At 36.3% G+C, this 13,263-nt stretch overlaps 1 protein-coding gene across 1 annotated transcript in view; it reads right to left on the reverse strand.

The window, feature by feature from the left end:
• Nucleotides 1-6,590, reverse strand: part of XIRP2 (xin actin-binding repeat containing 2) — a 442,953-nt gene extending 436,363 nt beyond the window's left edge. The window contains exon 1 of the mRNA XM_006879480.1: nucleotides 6,183-6,590. Within this exon, the coding sequence (XP_006879542.1) occupies nucleotides 6,183-6,587 (405 nt within the window). The 5' untranslated portion in view covers nucleotides 6,588-6,590. The remainder of the gene's footprint in view (nucleotides 1-6,182) is intronic.
• Between the last annotated feature and the right edge of the window lie 6,673 nt (nucleotides 6,591-13,263).

The raw sequence follows: 13,263 nt of genomic DNA on the forward strand, positions 1-13,263 counted from the left end.
GGAAGTCATACAATTCAAGCTTTTCCCTTTAAAGGAGAGAAAGCAGACACTTGCTGACATAAAATGCTTTTCTCCATAAAATGTACATACTAAGGAAACTCAGAGAAAAGAAAATTGAAGAAATTATAATTTGGAACTGTATTTCTTAATTCACTGTTCTCCTTCAGGTGTCACAGTTCATCTTCACAAGATCCTTTGCTGTATTAACTTTCTCATCCTGTAGATGTGAAAACTAAGGATTAATGAGGTAAAATAACTCATCCAAATTGATGCATAGGATGCAGCCAAGCCAGAGTTTCTGACTCTTTGTCACCAAATATTATGTTTTCTTATATGATGTGATGAAATTAGAGTTGTGAATCTGAACAATACATTTTTTCCTTTAGCAAAAAGTCATGATCTTTTTCATTATTGTCTCAGCTATGAGTCAGTTCTGACTTAATGATGCTCAACAACATTTATATCAGTTCTACAAAACCTACTTGCCTATATTTCAGGCAAAGGGATTAATATTTTGTTTGTTTCAATTCCATCTCAAACTCTTTTCATAAAATATATTTCACTCTCAATTTTTAAAAGTTTGACCGACATATATCTCACTAATAATTTTCAAGATTTTAACAAACCTGTCTTGGTTAACACATTTACAAAATACACCCTCCCTAGCAGAAATGATCTTAACAACATGGTAAGAAACAAAGATGGGAGGTAGATAAGGTGAAGACTGGCAATAAGGAATAATTTGTAAAGGAGAACTGTGCCCTACTTTGAGGTTGTTTTTGCTAAGTGCCCTTCAATTGAGTATAACCCTTAACAACCTTATGAAGAACAGATCTGAACCCCGTCCTAGCCTGTGCCATTATCACACTTGAGACCATTGTGCCAGTCACTGTGCCAATCCATCTGATTGAGGGACTTCCTTTCTTTAGCCAACCTTCCACCTTTCCAAGCATGGTATTTTTTTTTCTGCGTGAAAGCTATTTCTTGCAGAGGGACATCAAGCTTTGAGATTAGACATAAAATAAACCCTGAGTTCCAAAATGCCTTTGTTTAAGGAAAATAAATTAAAACAAAGTAAAAAGTGCTTTTAATGGAATCAGAATTGTGAGCCATAATTCAAATGTGCTTGAAAAGGTTTAATTTTGGACAAATATAAACTCATAGTGTCTTCAATTCTCTGATCACACAGTCAGCCAAATCAATATTTTCTGGACATAATGACTACCAAAAGATACTTCCTGTTTTTTTTCAAGTCAAACTCAAGTTCAAATATCATTTACCAGAGTCCATGTTGGGAATAAGGCAGAAAGATCAATAGAAAACACAGACCTGGTGACAGAAATGAGCCTGGAGACAGAATGATAGAATATTGTACAATCAATAATTTATTTCTTGTGAATACCTTTTATAAGAAACACAAATGATAACTATACACCTAATGGTCTACACAGGAATCAGATTGGTTATATCTGTGGGGAAAAAAAATCACCAGAGAAGCTCAATGTTGGCTGTGAGAACTAAGTCAGATGCTGATTGTGGAACAGAACATCAACTACTCATGCAGGTTCAAGCTAAAGCTAAAGAAATTCAAATCCACAAGAACAAAAGTTTGACCTTGAGTCTATACCACCTGACTTTGAAAATCATCTCAGGTTTGAGCCATTAACACTAATGAATGAAGATCAAATGAGCTGTGGGGGGACATCAAGAATATCATCCATGAAGAATTGAAAATATCATTACAAAGATATAGGAAAAAGAAAAGATCATGATAGTCATCAGAAGGGACTTGAAAATGTCCATTAGAATACCAAGAAGCCAAAACAAAGTGAAGAAATAAAGAGATCAGGAGCTGAACAGAAAATTTTAAAAGGCAATTCAGGAAGACAAAGCACAGTGTTAAAATGTGCAAAGAGGTGGAGTCAAAAAGTCAAAAGGGATGGATTCACTCACTATTTCTTAAACTGAAGGAACTAAAGAACAAATTCAAGCTTAAAGATGCAATATTTAAGGATTCTATGGTTACAATTCCAGGGAACGGCAAAAGAACATGGAAGGAGTATACAGAGTCACTGAACCAAAAAGAATTGGCTGACACAAAATAATTTCATAAAAGAACTTGTGTTCAAGAGCCAATGGTGACAAAGGAGGGAGTTCAAGCTGCTTTAAAGGAATTGGCAAAATTAAGGCCCTATATTTCAACAAACAGATGCAGCCTTGGACACGCTTACCAGGTTGTGCTAAGAAGTCTGGAGAACAACTACCCGCCACTTTACTGGAAGAAATCCAGGTTGGTTCCTTTCCAAAAAAAAAACCAGATAATCCAATGGAGTGTAGAAATTATTGAACAAAATCAATAATGTCACATGTAAGCAAAATGCTGCTGAATATTATCCAAAAATGACTAGAAAAGTACATCAACAGAGAACTACCAGGTGTACAAGCAGAATTTACAAGAGGCTGTGGCACTAGAGACATTATAATCAATATAATAAAGATAGAGCAATCAGTCTACATTATCACCATGCTTTGGATGAAATCTATACTTTGTAATTTAGTTGGAACAGAACTCTTTTCATGTGTCTAGTGACAAGATGCTACACTGCAATCCAATCTGCACACAGTTCAAGGCCACCAGTTGCTCTATTGGGCAATCTCCTCCCATGAGATTACTGCCTCTGAAAACCCACCAGAGGGTCAGCTATGGGCCAGTTCTGACTCGACAGTACACAACAACAACAACACTAACAACAAGGAACTTAGTGGCATAGTTTTGTAGGGTGTTACACTGCTGATTCAAAAGTAGTGCTGCAGGTCAGATCCCCCAGAACCTCAGCAGGAGAAAGATGGGCAATCTCCTTCAGTGTGATTTACAGTCCAGAAAGCCCACTGGATGGTCAGCTATGAGTTGGTTTCTCCTCAGTGGCAATGATGGATGACAGCTCAAAGTGGCACAAAGGTTTAGTATTCTGCTGTCCATCAAAGTGGCTCTATCATTGAAAGACCTGGGGATAGGCACTCTTAAAGCCTGTTATGTATACAAACTTTAAACAGTATTAAAAAAACCCAAGAAAGCCTGTTACCAGAAAACAACTCAGCAAGTATACTCTGCACATGTGGTCACTAGGAGTTGAAAATCAACTTAACACCACACAACAATAATACCATAACAAAATGCTTCACTGTGAGAAAGCAGAAGAATTACACATTGGAGTGTCTTTTCCCCTCTCACCATGGAATTCAATAGAAAAAAAAATAATAAAATAGGTAAAGACACACAAGTGTTGAGGACTTTCCTTCATAGGGTCGCAAAGAATTGCCTGCGACTTGACCGCACTTAACAACAACAACATATTCTTAATATTCTGGTGGCCTAGTGACAAGAAGCTGCCCTGCAATCCCAAACAAATGTGGTTCAAGGCCACCAGTCATCCCATGGGAGAAAGATGGGTAATCTCCCCTGTAATTATCTGCCTCTGAAAACTCACTGGAAGGCCAGCTATGGGTTGGTTCCAACTTTACAGTACTCAACAACAACAATCCTTAATGATTCAAAAACTGATTCTAAAATCCAACCATGGTTGCTGTGGAAAAATAAGTTCTAAATGCACAATCCATTTCATATACAGGGAAATCTCCTATGACATAGTATCTCAGAATACCTGGGACACAGTGTGTTAATATGGAACCAAATGTAATTTTTGCAAGATTGTGGTATTCATGTATCTTATATTTTCGTAATTATTTCCATGTGTACTAGAAGTATATAGCATGCAAACAGCAATAATCACACATATCAAACAGAACTCTTATTAATATTTGATTTTCTTGTATTGCCTTTAAGCAACCACATTTCATGTATATGAAAAGTAGTATTACAGTATTCCTATGAATACATTTTTCTGCCATTGACCATTTGTTCTATTCATTTTCTCTGAAAAAATGTTCAAAACTACTAAGCTAAAGTCAGTGGAAATTGAATGGGAATGACTTTTTGTGACTTTATTTCTCTCACATTATAAAGATAAAAAAAAGTGACACTAAATAGATATATGGAATTTGCCCCAAATCCTATGTTTTATGGAGGCATTAGAAGGGCACAAAATAAAAGAATTGTATTTAGACGAAAGAGTTGTTGTTATTGTGTGCTGTTGAGTGGAATTGCCTCATGTCTGACCTTCTCTTGTGTTTTCAGAGGCAGAGAATTACACAGGAGGAGATGGTCTGTCCTCCCCCTGAGACTGAAACAAGGAGTGAAGGGCTAGGGGAGACTCTTCATCTGAGAAATCAACCACTGCCTTTTTTATTGAGAGATCCTCTAGTTTCAACTTCATATACCTAACTTCATATCCCTTATTCTCACTAACTAGCTCTAGCCAGTTGACGTGCAATAATGTTCTCATTAGATCAAATAAAATTACTTATTTCCCAACATGGAAACCAGGAACAAGTAGCACAATAATTTATTTTGAGAATGTTCGGTTTCTGTTGTGAAGCCTAATTATCTGTTAACAAAAGCAGAAGCCTGTACCTTCTTGTTAACTACTATTAGGTGAAAACAAACAAACAAACAAACAAATAAAAAACAAAACAAAACAACCCAAAAAATCCAACCAAGTGTGGGTATTATGTCCCGATGGAAAGCTAGTACCATCCCTTTGTTCCTTATGAACTTCATCTATTATACTATTCGTTTATTCTCTACGAACTTCATCTATAATCTGTCTTATTTAACGATGTATTGACACAGTGACTACCACAATGGGCTTGAACAAAGCAGAGATTGTGAGGCTGGTACAAGCTGGAGCAAGCTTTCTATCTGTCTGTTGTTCATAGTGTTTCTATACGGCCTACTCAGGTAGACAACACTTAATAACAATAACACAGAATAAGAAGGTCTGGTTGTACTGTGATTAAGTGCTTTTCTGCTAAGTAAAAGTTCTGTGGTTCAAACTCATTAGCTTCTCCCTGGGAGAAAGATGTGTCTGTCTGTGTCCACAAAGGTTGTTGTTGTAGTTATGTAACACTGAGTCAGAACACACTCTTAGCAAATATGTCAGCAATACTGTCCAGTGAGTTTTGAAAGGCAGTAAATAGCATCGGAGGAGAATGCTCATCTTTCTCCTATGGAGCGCCCGCTGCATTTTGAATTAAGTGCCTTCAGGTTAACAATGAAGCTCCTTACCACCAGGCTACTACAGCTCCCTCCAAAAACATTACAGCCTCGGAAACCCAATGGGACAGTTTCACCTTGTCTTATAGGATCACTATGAGTCAGAATATACTTGATGGCAAAGAATTTTATTTGCTTTGGTAACAATACATTTAGGCAGTTCCACTTCAAATATTAATTGCTCTTACATGATAATTGTTGTGTAAAATACTGTTAGGTTGGAACCAACCCTCTCTGTGGTAGATTTTCAGAGACAGTTAATCTCATGGGAGGAAATTGCCCATCCTTCTTCCACATACAGAAGAATAAATATGTCCTAATTATAAGAGTTTATGGGAGCAGTTCACCAAGTCTTTTCTCCCTTGGAGCTACTGGTGAATCAAAATGCCAACTTTTTCACTAGTAGCAGAGGGCTTCACCATTGCACCAATAAGGTGGTTTTAAATATAGTGTCTGTAATCCTTAAAGCATCCCTATAAAATAGCAGCTTTAGGAGCTATGTATTCACAAGGTTAAATGCCATTGAAGCTGTCAAAGTAAATGGCAGGTTTTAGGATTCAAACCTAAGTTACTGCGCTTCCAAAGTCTTTACTTATTCAGTTTCACCATCAATATTGATAAACTCTCACTGAGCACTTGTGAAATGCAGCAGCATCAGATGCTAGATGTTTGAGATACAGAGTGCAAAGAAATTGTGCCTGTTTCTAAGAAATGTCCAATCTGGTTGTGGAGAGGAGACACAGAAAGAAACAAGCATCACATAGCAGGGCGTGTCAGAGCTCTGTGGTGTGTGGAGTGAAAGAAGGACAAGTCCCTGAAGGAACAGACCACAGAGGAGGTCAGTACTAGAGGATGTCACATTATACTACATTACATGACTGCTCCAGGACATCTGTCTAGAAAACAACTGAGGGAGAAAAACATTACATGCTCAGAAATAAATGGCAGGCTGGCCAAGTCTCCTAGCTTGTCAATTGTAATCTTCCCGTTTCAGTCAGTGACTTCTTACCTTCCGGGCATACTCAGCTGATCCAGCTGGTCGGTTTCCATTCCTAGGAGCCTCAAACACACTCCTCAGCTCATCGAGGGCAATGGAGAAGCGCTCGATCCTGCGTCGACTGCCCATGGGATCTTCCCTCAGCACTTCAGGCTGGCCAGGTCCCTGCAAGCAATCCTTCTTCTCCTCAGGGGCCTTTTCGAGGACTGAGGACAACATCTCTTCTTCTATACAACAGGGTTGGCTCAGTGTTTCTGGAGGCCCTGGGGCTAAAACTATCTCCCCTTGAGGTTCAAGACATTTGCTTTCTCGTTGTTGGATGAGCCTGCAGTGGCTGCCTCCAGGACAACATTCACTTTTCTGGTAATCACTTGATTCCCATTTCTGCCTCAGAAGGTTCAAGGAGCCCTTCTGCATAGGGAAAATAGATGACTCCAGGTGATCCTGTAACATCAAACATGCTATCATCAACAATATGCTCCAGTGTTTGCAATACATTAAAAATATCACACGTAGTACTTTGCTGTGTAATTTCTGGGCTTTGATCTAATCAAGTCAACAAATTCATATTGCAAAGATTATGTACAGGACATAGCTATACAGACAAATATACTTATTCCCCCCAAAAAAGAACTTCAAAATTTACTTTTTAAGTGCATAGGACATTGAATTTTTTTAAAGAAAGATTGAATTTTCATTTATTCATTGTTGCACACTTTCCTCCCTTGCCTTCCCTTCCCTCGCCCCAGTCCACTTCTTGTTCCAGACTGTTGCCATATGTGTAATCACTACTCATCCATTCCTTTCTGATGGTTCTTCCCATTATCTGTTCCAATGTGGCATTCATCATCTATCCACTCTTTTCCCATCCTTCCCCCAAACCCCCATCTCTTATTTTAACAGTGGTGTTAGGCAGTCCCTTTTGTGACTGAGATATGTGACTCAGCATAATGTCTTCCAGGTTCACCCATGTTGTGTAGGTTTTACAAGTTTATTGTTTTACCAGTGCTGCATAATATACTTTTGCATGTATGTACTACCATTTGACCTAGCAATTGCTCCACTAGGGATATATCTTAAAGAAACCACAACTCGAATGGAGGTATGCACACCCATGTTTATTGCTGCATTATTCACAACAGGAAAGAGATGAAAGCATCACAAATAAATGCTCATCAACAAATGTGTGGATAGACAAACTTTGGTACATTCAAAGACATTTCTGAAGAAGCAAAATTTTTTTAAAAAACCATCTTTGCTTATGTGGAAATTCATTAACAATATAAGTTAGACAGTGTATTTTAGTGTAGCTTGTGTAGTATGTTCTCATAAAAAGCAATTTAACGGGTGCAATACAAAAGGAAATTAATTCATTTCCTACATGTAGAAGTCCAAGAATTTCTTTGAACTGGTGTCTGAAAACATACTATTTAGATTCATAGGTAAGCATTTATACTATAAGACACGAGTATCTATGTTCAATTTGTATTTACATCATTTTTAATTGCAACATGACCATAAGGAGTCCGTTGTCACTATAATTCTTACTTTACTGGAAGTTAAGAAGTAGAGCAACTTGCTCAAGATTCTAAGTGGCAGAGCTTGTATACATGTCTGTAACTCCAGGATCTGCCTTGTTAAAACTGCTGTAGTGTCTCTATATTACTTTAAGAGTAAGCACACAATTTATGCCTTTTTTAAAAAAATCTGAATTTCATAGTGATTTTCTGGTAAATAGGGGGGAAAATCTCCACTGAATGGGCAAAATATATTATGACCAGGAATATACCCTTGCAAGTGCGCGCGCACACCACACACACACAGTCAGAGGTAAAAAAATAAGTCAGTCACTGCTGTCAAGTTGGAATCAGCTCATAAATGACCTTCCAGTGGGTTTCTGGAGGCTGTCAGCCACATGGGAGGAGACTGTTCATTTTTCTCCTGGGGAGAGGCTGGTGATTTCAAACCCCTTAAAGAAGCATAGCCTTTTTGCTAACAGCTCAGGTTTCTATGAACTACAGAATATGGCATCAAATCTTTTATCTGCAATAAGAGTCATATGCTAAAATAATATTTGGCTTAAAATAAAAGTTTTGAACTGGTTTGTTCTAGATCAACCTCTTCCTGAGAATTTGCATTTTCACTCAGATAGACTGAGTAAAAACAAGTATTTTAACAAGGTCCTTCTGAGGATCTATAAGAAGCAACTATATATGTGGACTCAGCATATTTACGATGTTGGTGTTGTGTGTCGCTGAGGTGGAACCTGCTCATAGCTGGCCCTCCAGCGGGTTTCCAGAGGCAGCAAATTGCATGAGAAGAATTGCTCATTTTCTGTGACAGAGCAGCTGGTGAATTTAAACCATGTGCCTTTGGAACTGCAGTGCAGCTTCTTGCCACTAGACTACCAGAGTTCTAGGATAGATATGTAAATTTTCAATAGGGTGTCAATCTAGAATTAATGGGTTTGAATTCCTGCAGGAATCTAGACAATTATTCTTCTATACCAGATAATTTTTTACAGGTTGAAACTTTTAAAATAGAAATTTGGTTTTGGTAGGGTAATGCATTTTCCTGGGAAACTATGTTCACAGAATCTAGTAAACAGTCTCAAATTAAAACCTGGAAAGAGCTTAAGGGGTCACAAAATAATATGGCCCAAGAATGCAAACTGCACATGGAAAGTATATCATGGATTGGGACCCTGAGCACATACTGTATTAAGAAATATGCATTAAAGAAACATACCCTTGTTTCCATTTAAAAATACTTTCTCTTACTATATGACATACCCCATGATATTTTCTTATCTAATATCTTTCATCTTAAAAAAACATTTGCTACCCACTAATTTGATTTAATGCTCTATTAATGGTCCAAAACTACTGGGTAGCTCATTACTTAAAGCAAGAGTTTGATCCCAGGTTGAACATTTACCAACTGTGTGACCTTGCAAAAGCCTCATTGGTTAAATGGCTATAAACATAAAGGCTTTATTCTGAGCAATAAATTAAATAATATATAAGAAGCTTCTGTACATATAAAGCTCCCAGTAACAGTTCTATTCTCAGTCCCATCTGGCTAAAATAATATCATTTTAATCACTCAAAGACTTATACAGTATATAAGCTTAATGGAAAAGAATGCATGAGAGAATAGAAAACGCTGTTTTGAACCACAGGTCCTCAGACTGGCAATATGGCTTTACTAAGATTACTTATTAATAAATTTCAGTTAATCATTTACTTAAAACAAGTCTTAATAAAATACTGGAATCAAACAAGACCTGAATATCTGTTGGGAAACTGATTGGCATACGCTGAGAACTTAATCAACATATGCTGGAAATATCTGTTTCTCATGTGTAAATGACTACACAACAGATTTTATTAACACAGGAATGGTTCAGACTCTGTCACAGCTGGTAATAGTGACCTCAAAATGTTACTTAATGAGATAATGGGTTTGATCCAGTCTTGCATATTTAGGAAAGAATGGCTAGGGAGAAAATGACTAAATGGGGAGAAAAGAAATTTTCCTCTCAGAGAACAGGAGGTCTTAGTATTTATAGGACCTCTTGTTTCTTTATGAAGATGCAATACTCACATCTATTCTTCACAATAAATACAGTTAAAAATAAAAGAAAAATATAAATAAAGCAAACATAAGAATTAGAAATTTGGAGATAAGTAGACTACTTATGAACCTTGGTAGTCGAGAAACAACATGAAAATGAATTCTCTGTTTTATTGACTTACCATAAATTAGCTGCTGTCAGAAACCCAGAAAACCAATCGGCACAGATTTAAAAAAAAACCCGAAAAACAAAAAGCCCACAAGAAAAGATTGTTTTCTATAACAAAAAGAGAAAACCTATCAAGACAGAATACATTCTGACAGTAACTGCCACGCTTCATTAAAAAATTAAGGAAAATGTCCTAGCCAAACTCCCATGCTCTGAAGTACTTACTTTAGTAAGTCTAAACTTCCAGCAGCTTTCCCCCAATTGCATTGAAGAGTCCCTTGCCACACATTCTTGTCCACATGCAATTTGATATCAAAGACTGACTGTGCAGACAAATCCACCATTCCCTACTGAATAATAATGAGACACCCTCCAACATGCCGTAGGGGAGGAGGGGTGGTGAATATTAGAATCCTGGAATTTCTTTCCACCAAGCTTAAGGAAAATGTCCTTCTATGTTTAGAAGAAGGTCATGCTGGGTACTGAAACTTTGGCTATAACCACTGTTAAGGAGACTTCCCTGCTATTAGGGATGACAATAGGAGTCTAGTGGGGTGTGATAACAAGATGTTTGCCACCTTCTCATCCAGTCAGTCAGTGTGATGTCATCAAAGGTATACTGGGGAATCTTAAATTCATTTCAACACAGCGTTAATGAGGCACCCCTCTCTAGGATGTCAGAGAGGTGTTTATGGGAAACTTGGATTTCCATTTCTTAGATTGGCAATAATGAAATGATAAAATGGCAATAATGAAACAATCTCACCATCTAATAACACAGAAGACTAACGTAAGATCCAAGTCTCACACCATAATATTGAAAATATTCCGAGACCAGCTAAAAATCATTCATTACACAAAAAAACTAGCAAAATATGAACTTGAGAAAGAAAAGAACACTTAATGAACACCAACCCCGAAATAACACAAATATTGGAATTATCTGACCAGGATGAGAAATTACAAAGATTCCTGACAACTAAAAAAAAGGCTTGTGAGGAAAATAGATTAAAAAATAACAAGAGCCCAAAAGATATATGCGGAGAAGAAAATGAAAATGTTATTTCTATTTTTAAAATATAGAAATTTCTATAAAGAAAATGTAAGTCATCAAAATAAGACAAAACATTGATAATCTCAATAGTAGAATGGAGAGGCAAAAAGAAAAAGGGAAGAAAAATTAAATTGGACAATGAGAATTCTCCAATTGAAAAATACTGAGAAAATACAGTACAGGCTGGGGAAGTAGGAAGAAAAAACAAAGACTCAGGTACCAATGGAGTATGTATACCATTGAAGTCCCAAATGAAGAGGAAAAGAAGTGGGGCGGGAAAGCATGCGAAGAAATAATGGATGCAAATTTCTTAAATTTGACAAAACACATATAAACCTATAGATTCAGAAGCTGATATAACATCAAAAGGCTTCATTCAAAAAGCTAAGTAAAATAGAAACCCTTCAGAAAATGGAATTTAAAGAAAAATAAAAATCATATGAACGAAGCAAAATAAAGCCTTACCTACTCAGTGAAAACAACTTAGAATCATATTAGAAAACATTATGAATCCCATGGTCTTCTTTCTGGAGAAATGATCCATTAGGAATGAAAAGTTAAATATGAAATACTTAATATATGTTTAATATAAAGAGTTTCATTACCTCTTATAAAATAGGACAATAGGAACTTACTCAGATTTAGTATTAGGAGGGATTTAATACATTTTTAACACTTTTCCAAATGATTTCAAAGAAGCTTATCTAAAATCTAGGCAACTCTGATGGCCGAGTGATAGAAAGTTACACTGGCAACAAAGTGCTCCTGAATGGAATCCTCCAGGTGCTCCACAAGAGAAAGAATGACAGTCTCCTCCCATGAGGCTGGCAGTCTCTGAAAACGCTCTGGAGGGTCAGCTATGTTGGTTCCAATGGCAATGAGTGAGTAGGTCTAAAATCTATAAGAAATGCTAGTAAATAGAGTAATTATTTACAGGGATTTAAAGAGATAAAATCTGCAGGGGTCAGAAATCATGAGTGGACAGTCAGATCACGAAGACTTCATGTTTCCAGCAAGTGACCTGTTAACTGCATGTGAGAGTACATTAAGTGTGTAGAAGAAGAATTTTTGCTAACGTACTAAAAATTGAACTCTTGTAAAAGTATCTTTATGTCTTGAGATTTCTGCAAGAATTCCCCTTTTCTTCTATTATTTTTGCATTGAACTTGTTCCTAATCATAAAAATGATAGTAAGCTTGTGGCGTATTTTATAAAACAAGAGGAGCAACAATGACTCCCTGGCACGCACACCAATTCACTCAAAGAAAAATTGTTTTAGAGGAAGTCTTAGTGAGAAGAAAAATCACAAAATGCCTTCTTATCCCACTGAAGTTTCCTAAAGGTGAATTATAAACAAGACTTGAAGTCTCTTACGGTTAATTTACCAAGATTTCTTGTAAATCATAATTCTTTCTTCTGTTAACTGAAAATGTACTTTAATATCTTTTGCTCCCATGAGTGTTTCAAGTTCAAGGTATAGATATTTATCAACTTGAAACACATTTCAAAATCTAAGAAGTATATGATTATTACAGAATGATGAGGAGTGTGGAGTTGTTAGCAGCCTGATATGTGGCAAGAATGACAAGTACTGATCTCATCGACTGATATTTCTAAACTGAAAAATTTATCTTATCTTTAATCATTTAACTTACATTAAAATTTATGTATGAAATTATATATAAATGTCTCTCACAGCCTCCTTATAGTTACTGAAAAGCAAATCGTAAAGTTCAAAGAGCAGTGATTTTTTTTAATTGATTATCACACAACATAATGAAATTACGTAGCCATTTAGAATGGTAAGTATGATGAAAACAGAAATATTGACATAAATTTATAACACACATTAGTCACCCACAGATGGCATTCATTTTAGGAGATATACACACTCTAGAATTGAAGTTATTATTGAAAAATGAAAATAATTATATTAGTGTATTATTAGTGTATACTAAAAGAAATAATTGTTTCAGTGTGTTGTTAGTATGTGGGTAATTGGCTTTTCACATGTACAAACAATAAATATGACCTTTAGCAACTGAGTTAAAACTACGTCTTTTATCAAACAAAAAATATGTGCCTATTAAAAATTATTACTTTTTTTCTGAAATATTTTCAAATATTCACACCCATTACGTTAATATTTATAGCATCAAATTCTGATATTCTCACTTTTCATTTAGCAAAGAATGGTCATTGGAGGTAATTTAAACCCACGAGTCAGCTTACTGCAGCCCAGCCATCTTTTGTTTTAAATTACAACACTGCCAAGCCTTCCTTAGAATCAACAT

This window comes from Elephantulus edwardii, unplaced genomic scaffold (genome assembly GCF_000299155.1).
Source record: "Elephantulus edwardii isolate Elephantulus edwardi_28Jun2011 unplaced genomic scaffold, EleEdw1.0 scaffold00003, whole genome shotgun sequence".
In the NCBI taxonomy this organism is placed as follows: Eukaryota; Metazoa; Chordata; class Mammalia; order Macroscelidea; family Macroscelididae; genus Elephantulus; species Elephantulus edwardii.